The 11556-nt window shown below is 34.0% G+C and overlaps 2 protein-coding genes across 14 annotated transcripts in view; both read left to right on the forward strand.

The window, feature by feature from the left end:
- The window catches only part of GluClalpha (glycine receptor alpha 1), a 57632-nt gene extending 49565 nt beyond the window's left edge, over positions 1-8067 (forward strand). For 4 of the 13 annotated variants that reach the window (XM_015170669.3, XM_015170670.3, XM_032433541.2 and 1 more), the window contains exons 10-13: positions 673-779; positions 2045-2169; positions 3387-3503; positions 7960-8067. In XM_015170669.3, the coding sequence (XP_015026155.1) occupies positions 673-779; positions 2045-2169; positions 3387-3503; positions 7960-7981 (371 nt within the window). In that variant the 3' untranslated portion in view covers positions 7982-8067. Of the gene's footprint in view, positions 1-672; positions 780-2044; positions 2170-3386; positions 3508-3793; positions 7831-7959 lie in introns of those variants that run through there. The other 9 variants (XM_032433542.2, XM_032433544.2, XM_032433545.2 and 6 more) reach the window with 6 other exon arrangements.
- A 756-nt stretch (positions 8068-8823) lies between these two features.
- On the forward strand, positions 8824-10812 carry Acsx2 (Acyl-CoA synthetase X2). The gene is made up of 2 exons (XM_002056470.4): positions 8824-9518; positions 9686-10812. Exons 1-2 carry the CDS (start codon positions 8851-8853, stop codon positions 10659-10661), a joined length of 1644 nt encoding a protein of 547 aa, XP_002056506.1. The 5' UTR covers positions 8824-8850; the 3' UTR covers positions 10662-10812.
- Positions 10813-11556: the final 744 nt, after the last annotated feature.

An 11556-nucleotide genomic window follows, 5' to 3' on the forward strand; every position in this document is an offset into this window, starting at 1 on the left:
ACACGCACTCATCGAACTCACATACATACACTCAAACACACTCACATACACACACACACACTCAATCAAACCCAAACGCGTTTGAAAAAATACAAATTGGACAACAATAAAACAAATTGTACTTTGGAATAATCGACACCAACGCAATTTGAAACGCATTTAAATTCTCTTTTGCTGTTGTCATTGCTTATACATTTTTAAAAAAATAATAAACTGAAATTGACGACCCTGTTATTTTGTGCTTTTAACACATACATATATTTTAATTTTGTTATAATTTGGCAAAAATCACTTTCACAACCTGCACTCGATTATAAAAACTATCGTTTGACAACACTTCCAAATTGTTTACTGTTTCTGTATGTGTGATTATCTATCTCTATCTGTCTCTCTTTCTTTCTCTCACTCGCTGTCTCTGTCGCTATCTAACTGTATAACTGTATAAATGTGTGCTATGCATCTAAACTAAAATCTAAAAAAAAAAAAAAAAAAAAAAAAATATTTAAATTAACTGTAAATTACGCCAAAAAAAAAAAAAAATAAAACAAACAAAACAAAAAATAATTTGAAAATGTCAATGAAACTATTCGAACTATCCCATTTTTGTGGAACATATAAATTCTTGTCAAACATCTTCCTATCACATGCAACAATATACGGATCGGGCCGCAGACATGCATAAGGAGAATATGAAAAAGAAACGTCGCGATTTGGAGCAGGCCAGTTTAGATGCCGCTTCAGATTTGCTCGATACAGATAGCAATGCAACATTCGCAATGGTACTTACCTTTCAATTAACTAACAATTTGTTCATTAATTAGCCTAATAACTTATTGCGGGCAGTTCGGAATAGAGTTTAGTTGAATTTAAAGAATCACAATTTTTGGTGTGCAGCATAGTATAGAGTTTAGATAAGTTTGAAGAATGGCAAAAGTTTATCACAAATGAGAAAGTATATTTCAGCTGTAGCAAATCGGAAATAAATCCTTTATAGTTGTTTCATATTTAAGATAAAGTAACAACGTTGGTTAGTTGCACTACGTTGGACGCCACGTAATTTAAATGTTTATTTTACTAGATAAATTATTGAAAAAATATATGTGGAAATTATTGATAGTTTTTTGATATTCAACGTTAAGGAACAGCTTTTCAAAGACAAGGCTCTAATGTTTCCGCGTTGGGCGCCACGCGTTTAAAACTTAATGCTTTGCAGCTGTATACCAAGCTTTTAATTGCGAGCATTAACCATAGTAATAATATTTAATGAGGGTGCAGCAGTAAACTTTTAAATCTATAAAAGTCAATTTTGGCTATTTTTGAGCTTTGTCATAGAAAGAAATGACCATTGGGTAATAATTTTTTAAGAGAGTAGTAAAATGTTTGGAGCCATTGCCAAATTTGATGCACATCAAACCATTTAACTAAAAACCAAATGCAACTTCATCAGATTTCTTTAGAAGAAAAAAATCAGAAAACAAAACATAACCAACTCAAATTGGCTATTTGCAAAATGTTTATGATAAAACTATTAAAACAACTATTTCCTTTTATATTTGCCTCTTTTTATTAAAAACCACACGCACACACCCAACACACACACACACAAACACACACAAATACACACACACTTTAAACAAAAACAAACGCAAAATTTAACAACTTTTTTCAAACGTGCTCATACGAAACAACCGCATACACACTCACCCACACACGCACACTAAATCAAACCACACATAAAAACGAAACTCAAACTCAAACTCAAAACTGAAAACACATTCAACTTAAACTCAAAAAATGAAAACTACAACCTTCATCAAACCAACATCGCTGCGCGGCATTCAATCGACCCAACCAACTGAACTGGAATTCGATGAAAAATTGCAACGAAATTAAATGAAATTACGCACATGCCACCATTTGCTATTTGCCATTGCATTTTGACTACCCCTCCACACCAAATATCGACCATCCCCTCATTGCATCAACTACAATCAAAATTCCATGTCAAACGGCATCGCAATTATCGCGCGGTGGTGGCCTGCAGAAGCCGCTGGTGCGTCATCCAGGCGATCCACTGGCGCTGGAGAAGCTGCGCCAATGCGAGGTGCACATGCAGCCACCGAAGCGTCCCAGCTGCTGTAAGACTTGGCTATCCAAGTTCCCGACAAGGTAACTCTCGAACAAAAATCATAACAATACTTTGTTGTATATAGTTGAATTTTGTTAAATTTTCGTAGTTGATGGATTTCCTTTTTGATGTTGTGAATATGTATCTACATCTTGCTCTCTCTCTCTCTCTCTCAGTCTGTCTCTTTCTATATATATCTATATCAAAACTCTTATTGAATTTTTATGACACTAATTAACAGTAATTGAATTGAATCCATAAATTGAGTCATGTACTTTAAATGAAAGACAACCCGATTCGACATCTGCTTTGCTTTGCTGCTTGCCATCGTTTCTTTTTGCTCGCTGTCTTTTGTTTCAAATGCTTGCTGCCAAATGATTTCCATCTGGCCCCAAAATTCCAGAGTCAAGTAAATGTGAAAATGTAATTTGCTTCAGGCTTTATGCTAATTACACTGTACAACGAATTTATACTTGACTTGAATGAAGACAAACTTGCAGTTTAAACGGAGCTGAAAAATCAATAAATTAACAAAACTAATGAAATAAATATTTTTTTTTTCACGATTTCATTAATTTCATATAAAATTTTATTAATTTTAACTTTAAATCAAATTGAAACTTTAAACCTGATACAAGTTTAAAATATTTCAAACCTTTTTTAATTGAAGCAAATCTTTAAGAATTTTAATAATGAATACAATTTGCTTATACTGAAATCTTACAAATTCAAAAAGTTTATATATTCATTTAAGAGAACTTAAATTCTTGGAAAGTATTTTTTTCTTTTGCTTTTTTCTTTTTTTTTAATAAAGCCAAATTTGTTGTACAGTGTCATGTGCTGCCGTTTAAAATCAAAACGTTTTTTGTGTGCTTTGCTTTCTATTGATTTGTTTGTTTTAAACAAACTTTTGTTGCAGAAGTTTCAAAAATTATTTTCCCCCCTTAGTACCAGAACCGCATCCCAAAGTCCATACGACCTGCTAGTCGACCACACGCCTATGTTTTTAATAGATCTTAACTCCTTACAAGGCACTTTTATAATTTTCAAGCACGTAGCTGAAATCGTTTTATTTTTGTTTTTTTAATATTTAAAACAAACAAATTATTTTGATATTAAATCGAAACCAAAAACAAAAAAGGCCATGCAAAAACAAAACAATAAAATCTAAACCAAACGAAAGAACAATCACAAATCAAAAAGCCAATCTCTAGATGATCAATTAATGTGTTTTGTACTTGTTGAATATTTATCCAAGACAATGTTCTAGATCGAAGAGAATCGATGTTATATCGCGCATCACATTCCCGCTGGTCTTTGCGCTCTTCAATCTGGTCTACTGGAGCACATATCTCTTCAGGGAGGAGGAGGATGAGTAAATGCCGTTTACCTATTTACAAAATATTTACTTTATAAAACTTAAACAAAAAAAAAAAAAAAAGAAAACATACAAAACCAAATAACTAAATGCTGGCACCACAATACCAAAGATTGTACTAACCTATTCTCTTTCTCTTAATTTTCTACTTTCATTTACTACTTTACGTTCCAAATTCTGTTGCGTATGGCTTTGTTCGGCTTGATTTTTGCGTATATATAACTATAACTATCTATATATATATATATGATTTTTCATTCGATTCATTTGATAACAACTACAAAAAGGACTTTCTAAAGCGCGTCCGCGTCTCTGATAACCAAAGGCTATGTAGAATCCAACATGAAATTAACCAGATATATTTATATATATATACATATATACCGATATGTATGTATATATAGGTAAATGCTTTGCTTGATCAAATGGGGCGAGACAAGGCTTCAAGGTATCTCCAGTATAAGAAATTTGATTAAAACCAAATATATTTACTAACTATAAGTTAAGTTGATCAAGTACGACTGCATAGTAGTTAAAAAAATAAAAAACAAAGTATAGAAATTAAAAAAAAAAAAAACTATTAAAATGCTGTATTTTAAAAAGACGAAAACGACGCGATTTGGTGGCGATTTGATAAAACGCTTGCAGTTCGTTTTTTTCCATTTGTTTTAAATGTTCAAAATTGTTATAAATTTAATAAATCATTTTTAGGCTATAAACCAGATACGGTTTGTTTACAACTCGATTAGTTTAGTTCGAGACAAATTAGTATTAATTTGTACTTAAAAATGCGCTAAGTTAGATGTAAAAATAAAAAAAAAACAACAAATACCAAGTCGCACGACGTTTGTAAATATTGTCATATTGTCAATAAGTTTTAAGCCAGCTAGTTTATACACAATTCGAATTCTAAACTGAAAAACATGAAACGAAACAATGCGAGTAGATAAATTTAAGTTTAGGCATAAATAAGCAACAATAACGAACTTAACAAATCCTAGGCAAATTCAATTATTATGTTCACAATCGAATTAAAAATGAAAAATGTTGATAAACAAATAAAATGCAGAACATGATTCAATGTTTTGTTTATTAAATCAATTCTTCAAGTACACACACACAGTAAAGTGAGTTTTTTTTCTAGTTTTTGATACCCTGGCAGAAATTACTATTAATAAATGTCATGTCCATCTGCCTTTCATTCTGTTCAAAACTATGTGAGCTAACGTAAATTTATGTGACTCGAACTTGAAACAGATGTTTGTTTTTCGCTGCTGAAGTTCATAAACTTCGGAACCCATCGCATCGAATTTATATAACATATAGCTGCCATAGAAACTGTAGATTTAGGTTTGACAAGCTCTACATTTAGGCCACACCTTAAAATAATATAAATAACATATGACATACAACTGCAAGGGCATGTAAGCTTCGGCGCCACCTAAGCAAACATTTCTCTCATGTTTATTATATTTTTTACAAAATATATAATTGGCACAAAGTAAAAAGCAAAATATAACTGGAACTGGTGGGTATTGCAAGTTTTATATTCCTATCGATATACTTAAAAAAATAGAACATTACCATATATTTATCAAGTAATTTTTGCTTGTTTACGACTTGAAGTTAAATTAAATTAGTGCCAAATTTGTTCATTTAATTATTAGCCATATCTTTTAGGATTTAATGCTAAACCCATTATTATGCGTAAAATTAAAAATTTAGTTTTTTTTTATATATATATATATACTTATATATATAGTATAAATTAGTATATAATTTTAATTCAATTATTTATTGGGGACAGCGCATGAGAGCACAAGCAAAACTAACACTAAATTAAGAACAATTTAAAAATTGTGTTTTTTATGTAAAGCTCCATTAGCTAGTTATTTTCTTTAAGTAGTTTAAAAATTAGTAAATACGATTAATCATAAACCATAAACCAATAAACAGACAATACAAATAGTTTAAATAAACAAACCAGTAACAAAATCAACAGTTAATAGAAACCTAAGCCCACAATTAGTTGAAGGCGTGGCATTTGCCCAATTTTTGGTAAACAAAATTGCTTTTTGTTTTTATTAAGTGCCTTTTGTATGAGGAGTGAGTCCTGCAGTTAACAGGAGTTGGCTAACTGCCCCGCCTCCCCAGTTGTACCAACTTATTTCCGCATTTCGAATCCCCAATAATACAATTTTATATATACATATAAATATATATATATATAAAACCGCGTAACTTAACAAAAACTATGCACAAACATTACGAAACACCAAATCTTAAGATACTAAGTTTCGATCTAGCTCAAAACTGAATTCTACATAGCAAAACAAGAACCAAAATAATATATTTAAAAAAAAATACCTTACTAAAAGCAACTAATATTTTGTAGTTCTTAAATATTTTTATTCAGCTTGTTTATTTATTTAACTTACTCAAATAGCTTATAATGTTATGCTTTCAATCATATTTTCGCTTTATTTTACAATAAAAAATTATACAAAAATATTTATAATGAAGGTAAGCCGCAGAAACAAAAACAAAATACAAAAATAAAAACCAAATCAAAAATCAATGATAAACAAGCACCCACATACATAATTATATTGTCACTAAGTAAACCTCAAGAGGAAATGAAATAAATGTTGTAAAATTCGTGCCAAGCAAGAAACAAATTTCACCAAAAACTTAACTAAAATAGCTAATAAACATACATTAAAAAAAGGATGTGCAAACAAAATTAAGTAGAATATAGTTTTATTGTATATGAAGCTATAGCTATTGAACATACAGGGTTTTAAATGTGAGCAAATATGTAGTGGATGGATAGTTCGGGCGCTCAGATGAAGGCCTCGTAGCAGCCAAATGTTGGGTATGTTGTTTCATATGTGTTGATTAATGTTGATGTAAACGTAACTAAGTAACTAACACTGGAAAAAATATTCAAAAGAAAAAAAAAAAAACGAAATCAAAGAGAATATTTAAAGAGACGTAGTAAGTAGAACATCACAGTTAGCCGAGTGTGCTATATCGATCGAAATAATTGGCCCAGCTATTCCAATTCGTGTCTAAGTAGCTTAGTACTAGATCAAAACGTTTCGGCTCTCGAAACATGGCATAGGTTGTGTGCTGCCTTCAGTTGCCGTTCAACAATTTGGTCAATTATCATTTAGGCGCGAAAGTAATATATAACGAACATAACGTTCTGTACGACGACGCGGCAGTCCAATATTTTGATGTAAATAGTTTAAATATTATATAATACATGTAAATGTCATACAGCTAGGTTTAACAAGTGCACAACTTCTAGATGCGTTCTAAAATAAAAAGACTTACAAGTTTTCACGTGACATGCTAAATTTAAAATTTAACGAGCAAAATGTAGCACATAAGTTAACATTATGTGTAGTTAAGTTAAGCCGCAACTAAAAACCAGTGTTGCATAACGCATTCACATAGGCTAGTCATCAAACATTACTAATATTAACTAAATACTACTTTAAAAAGTAAATATCGCCAATCCCAGTTGCATTCTATTTCAAGCAAACACAAAAACACTCTCAACTCAATTCGATCACACAGTTCTATTGACATAACTTGCCAACACGTAAGAAATTCAACTCGCACAATTTGAAAATAAATAATGATAACAAATTATAAATCATAACACATATCTTCAAACAAAATCGGTGGCCATAATGCCGACCCAATTCTAACAATCAAAGCAAGAAAAGAAAAACTCCAATTATCATTTCTAAGATGAAGAACAAACGTACATATATACAAAATGTAAATACGAATCATTTAAAATCAAAGATCAATAAACACCGCAAAACCCCTTACTTTATAGAGTTAAGTGGACACACACACAAATACACGCATTAATTAGCATAGACCATGAAATGAAATCATTCACACACTCTTAACGCGTTTAAAGTAAGAATTTAAGAACAATTTGCTGTAGTGCAGCCCAATGAAGGTAAAAACATGCCCAAATCCAAACGCCAAGAAACGAAAAACCGCAAATAAAACGGAAAGAAATAAAATGATTCAGAAGATGAGAATATAATGCATGAGTAAAAACTTAGTCAAATAATTATAAAAAATAGTTGAAATAATTGTTGTATTGCCATCAACCCGAAACAAAACGAAAACAAAAAAAACCCAAAGCAAATGTGTACGACCCCTCAGAATAATGAAAATGTTTGTGAAATGTTTATAAATGAAAAAACAAAAAAAAAAAACCAAAAAAAAAATGAAAATGAAAATAACAAAATACACAACATGGCATGTTTAAATAAAAACCCAAATTTAAAATGTACATTTAACAAAATCTTTTCTCTACTTTAACACAATAACAGCATTTGTCCCATGACCTTGTCAATTTAATTATTAATATATATTTATTACATATTAATTTAATTTTGTTTATTTAAATTTTATTTTTTAGAACGGTGTTGCCTCTTCTTTAACCCAAGTCTCACCAGCGTAAAATAGATTTGAAGTGTACATAGTAATAACTTTGGAAAAAATACACCGTATTTTATTTCGTATGCACAAAATATATCTTTTATTTTATTTTACTTTTTTATTTATTTTTATTATTAATAACTGTCAACTTAACATTATTGGTGATGTTATGTTTGAAATGTATCAGCTCTTACAGCAAAATAGTTCTAACAGCAACATTTTCACAAAAAAAAGGCACAAAGCAGTAAAAACATGATGACTGTTAACTTAACAGTTGTTGCTCATGTTTTATACAGCTGTTTACTGCTTGCTGGTGAGTAAAGAACACAAGAGTTGGAATGTCCACAAACTTAACTTAACAGTTACAGAACTGGCTTGAACTGCCTTGCCCATCAACTGCTTGGTTTAACACTGACCAACAAGCAGTTCATGCAATCTAACAGCTTGAAAGCAAGCATAAAGTACATATGGATATGAATTGAGATATTGGAACTGATATTTGAATACTTTTTAAAATATTTGTAATCTTAAATCTTAAATCTTAAAACTAACAGCACTAAGCAACATCTGCCAGTTGCATACACTATTATCAGAACTAAGCCGTTCTATATAGCAATCGTTTTATAGCACACACCGAAAATGCCGTGTCACACGGCGGCAAGTAGAGATAGTTATAGACAAAGAGTGAGGGTGAGTATGTTACAGACACTTTAAGCGCTAAATTGCCGACTAATTTTGGCTCGATCGTTCCGATAATCATTGGGAAGATCGCGTGCTTTTCGTATCAATTGCATGTCCAGCTGTTCGCAGTAATTTTCGCTGACCTTTAAATAGTCGCAGCCATGAATCCAGATGTATCAGTTCCCTCAGAATGCTGGACCTCAACGCCAATCCAACGACTAGCTACAATGCCGAGCTCAAAATCTGGTCCGGCGCCCGTGAGCAGAGCTTTTACAATGAAGATCTGACCATTGGTCAAATCATATTCAAGCAGCTGCAGAGCGAACCGCAACGCATCTTTCAGATATCCCATAGCGAAAATACGCGTCTCACCCGCTCTCAGATGCTGCACAATGGAGCCAAGGTGAGTGTCTATCTAGAGGCGCAGGGATATCACAAGGAAACGGATATTGTGGGCCTGGTAGCCAGAAATAGCACACATTTGGCTGCTCTTGCCTATGGCTGTCTGTTCAATGGAACACCTTTTCATGCCATCAATCCGAATCTGGAGGAGCACACAATGCGAAGCCTGTTTGGTATAACCAAGCCGAGGATGATCTGCTGTGATGCACAAGATTATGAAAAGCTTAGAAAAATTGCAACAGCATTGGGTACTAAAATTTTAATTATACATGGACGTATGGCGGGTGTCCTGAGCATCCAGGAGCTGTTGAACGCAACCATACCGGAGGATTACAGACCAGCCCAGTTTCAACGTGGCATCGATCGCATCATGGCCATACTCTGCTCCTCGGGCACAACAGGCACCCCCAAAGCAGTCACCATATCAAATAGTCGCCAGATATTCGAGAGCCATAGGTAGGATCTCTTCTTTAAATACCCTACACTCATAAGAAAATAGTAAAGAAAAGGAAGTCTAGGTTTGAGATAAGAAGCACAAGAAATTTATGCACGGACACTCTATATGTATATTAGAACTTCCTATTGCTATATGTGATTCATCTGTATAGTTAATATTTCTCTAGCTATCTGAGCGCCAATGACATACAATATGCGCCGAGCACTCTGGACTGGCTAACGGGTTTGATCACCCTGGTTACGGCTGGGGTCTATGGCACAGTGCGTCTCATTTCAATGGAGGTTTTCAGTCCCACACACTTTCTGGCCATGTGCGAGCAGCAGAGCATCAGCTGGGCGGTGCTGGCTGCCTCACATATCGCCATGCTTGCCAATTGTCCAGGGATAAACGCGAAACAGCTGTGTAGTATGCGGCATTTGCTCTTCGCTGGTGGCCACACCCTGGTCGCAACTCTCCACAAGATGCAGTCTTATATGCGCGGCGAGGGCATTCTGCGCAATGCCTACGGCATGACAGAGCTGGGCGCCTGCATCTCCTATAACTCCAGCGTTCACACGAAGCCCAAATCTGTGGGTCTTCTCGTACCCAACGTACGCATGCGCGTGGTGAACCCGTCATCGGAGACAGTGGGTCCAAATGAGCATGGGGAACTCTATTGTCACAATGGACATCACTGGAGTGGCTATTATGGCAACTGCCTGGCCACAGCTGAGATAAAGGACAAGGAGGGCTGGTTCCATACGGGTGATTTGGGCTACTTCGATGAGGATAACTATCTGCACATTGTGGAGCGCAAAAAGGATATGCTCAAGTATCTGGGCATGATGTACTATCCGCATGAGATCGAGGAGATCATCGCCCAAATGCCCCAAGTCGCCGAGGTGTGCGTCTTTGGCATTTGGAATGAGACCGAAGGCGATGCAGCAGCTGCATCTGTGGTGCCCAGACCGGGTAGTCAACTGCACCCCGCTCAGGTGGTGCAATTTGTGGCCGAGCTTATCAGTGTAAGCCATAAACAGCTGAATGGGGGGGCACAGATTGTGCACCAGCTGGCGAAAAGCGCCAATGGCAAGGTCAATCGTCAGGCCGTGAAGGCCGCTTATCTAATAGCAGCAGGGAAAACAGAGATAACTGATTCATAATAGGTTGTTCCCAAACGTTGATAAGGTTGCAAGCACTTAATGTGATCCAATCTGCGCTGCTTGACTAGCAAATAACCTTTTAAATAGAGTTTCACAATGTCAATTAATGTATTAACAATTTAATATGGAATGTGTATTAAATAAATAATTATTTAAATCAATAGAATATCATGTCCCGGTTAGATTAAATTATCATTTTTTATAACCATGTAGAGGGTATGCTAATGTCTAACGCATTTCCAAACATCACATAAAATCTACATATATGTTTCTCACCACGGCCAGTTTCCGACTCGATATAGCTAGGTCCCTCTACTTCCATGCACACTATTCCCTTTGTGTTGCTGCATTCATAACTACAGATTATCCATTGCTCTACTGAAGGAAATACATATTTCGGAAGAGCTGGTTAAAACTGAAGGTCTTAATTTTATATACACACTATAAAAACAACGGATCGAATATCGCCAAACCTTTTCGGACTCTACGATATGGAACTATGCGCATATTATTATTTAGACAAGACTTTAATCCAAGCAAAACAAATATATATCTGAATATTATTTTTTATCTAAATGGCACACGGAATTAGTTAAGATAAGAGTGTAAGAAAGTGAGCCAAAATGCATTGTCATATAACTACGTAATAGAACTCGTGAAAACCTTAAGAAAGTTACAAATAAGGCCACATAAAAGCAGTAAAAATAATGATACAGCAAAAAGATTAGACATATCATCATTTCGCTGTTTTTGCGTTACAATTATGTTGATTACATATTCGCTATGATAACTAGCATGGAAAGTTTACACCAGCTGATAGTGTAATGCGTACCCTACAAAAAACAATGATTTGCAAATGTATGTGATCTTAACTATCCTCAAGGTAAGCAAGTTT

This window comes from Drosophila virilis, chromosome 2 (assembly GCF_030788295.1).
Source record: "Drosophila virilis strain 15010-1051.87 chromosome 2, Dvir_AGI_RSII-ME, whole genome shotgun sequence".
NCBI lineage: Eukaryota > Metazoa > Arthropoda > Insecta > Diptera > Drosophilidae > Drosophila > Drosophila virilis.

Coding starts and splice junctions, on each gene's coding strand:
- Acsx2 (XM_002056470.4), top strand. CDS start 8,851: ATGCTGGACCTCAACGCCAATCCAACGACTAGCTACAATGCCGAGCTC. Junction 9,519..9,685: donor CAGATATTCGAGAGCCATAG/GTAGGATCTCTT, acceptor ATATTTCTCTAG/CTATCTGAGCGCCAATGACA.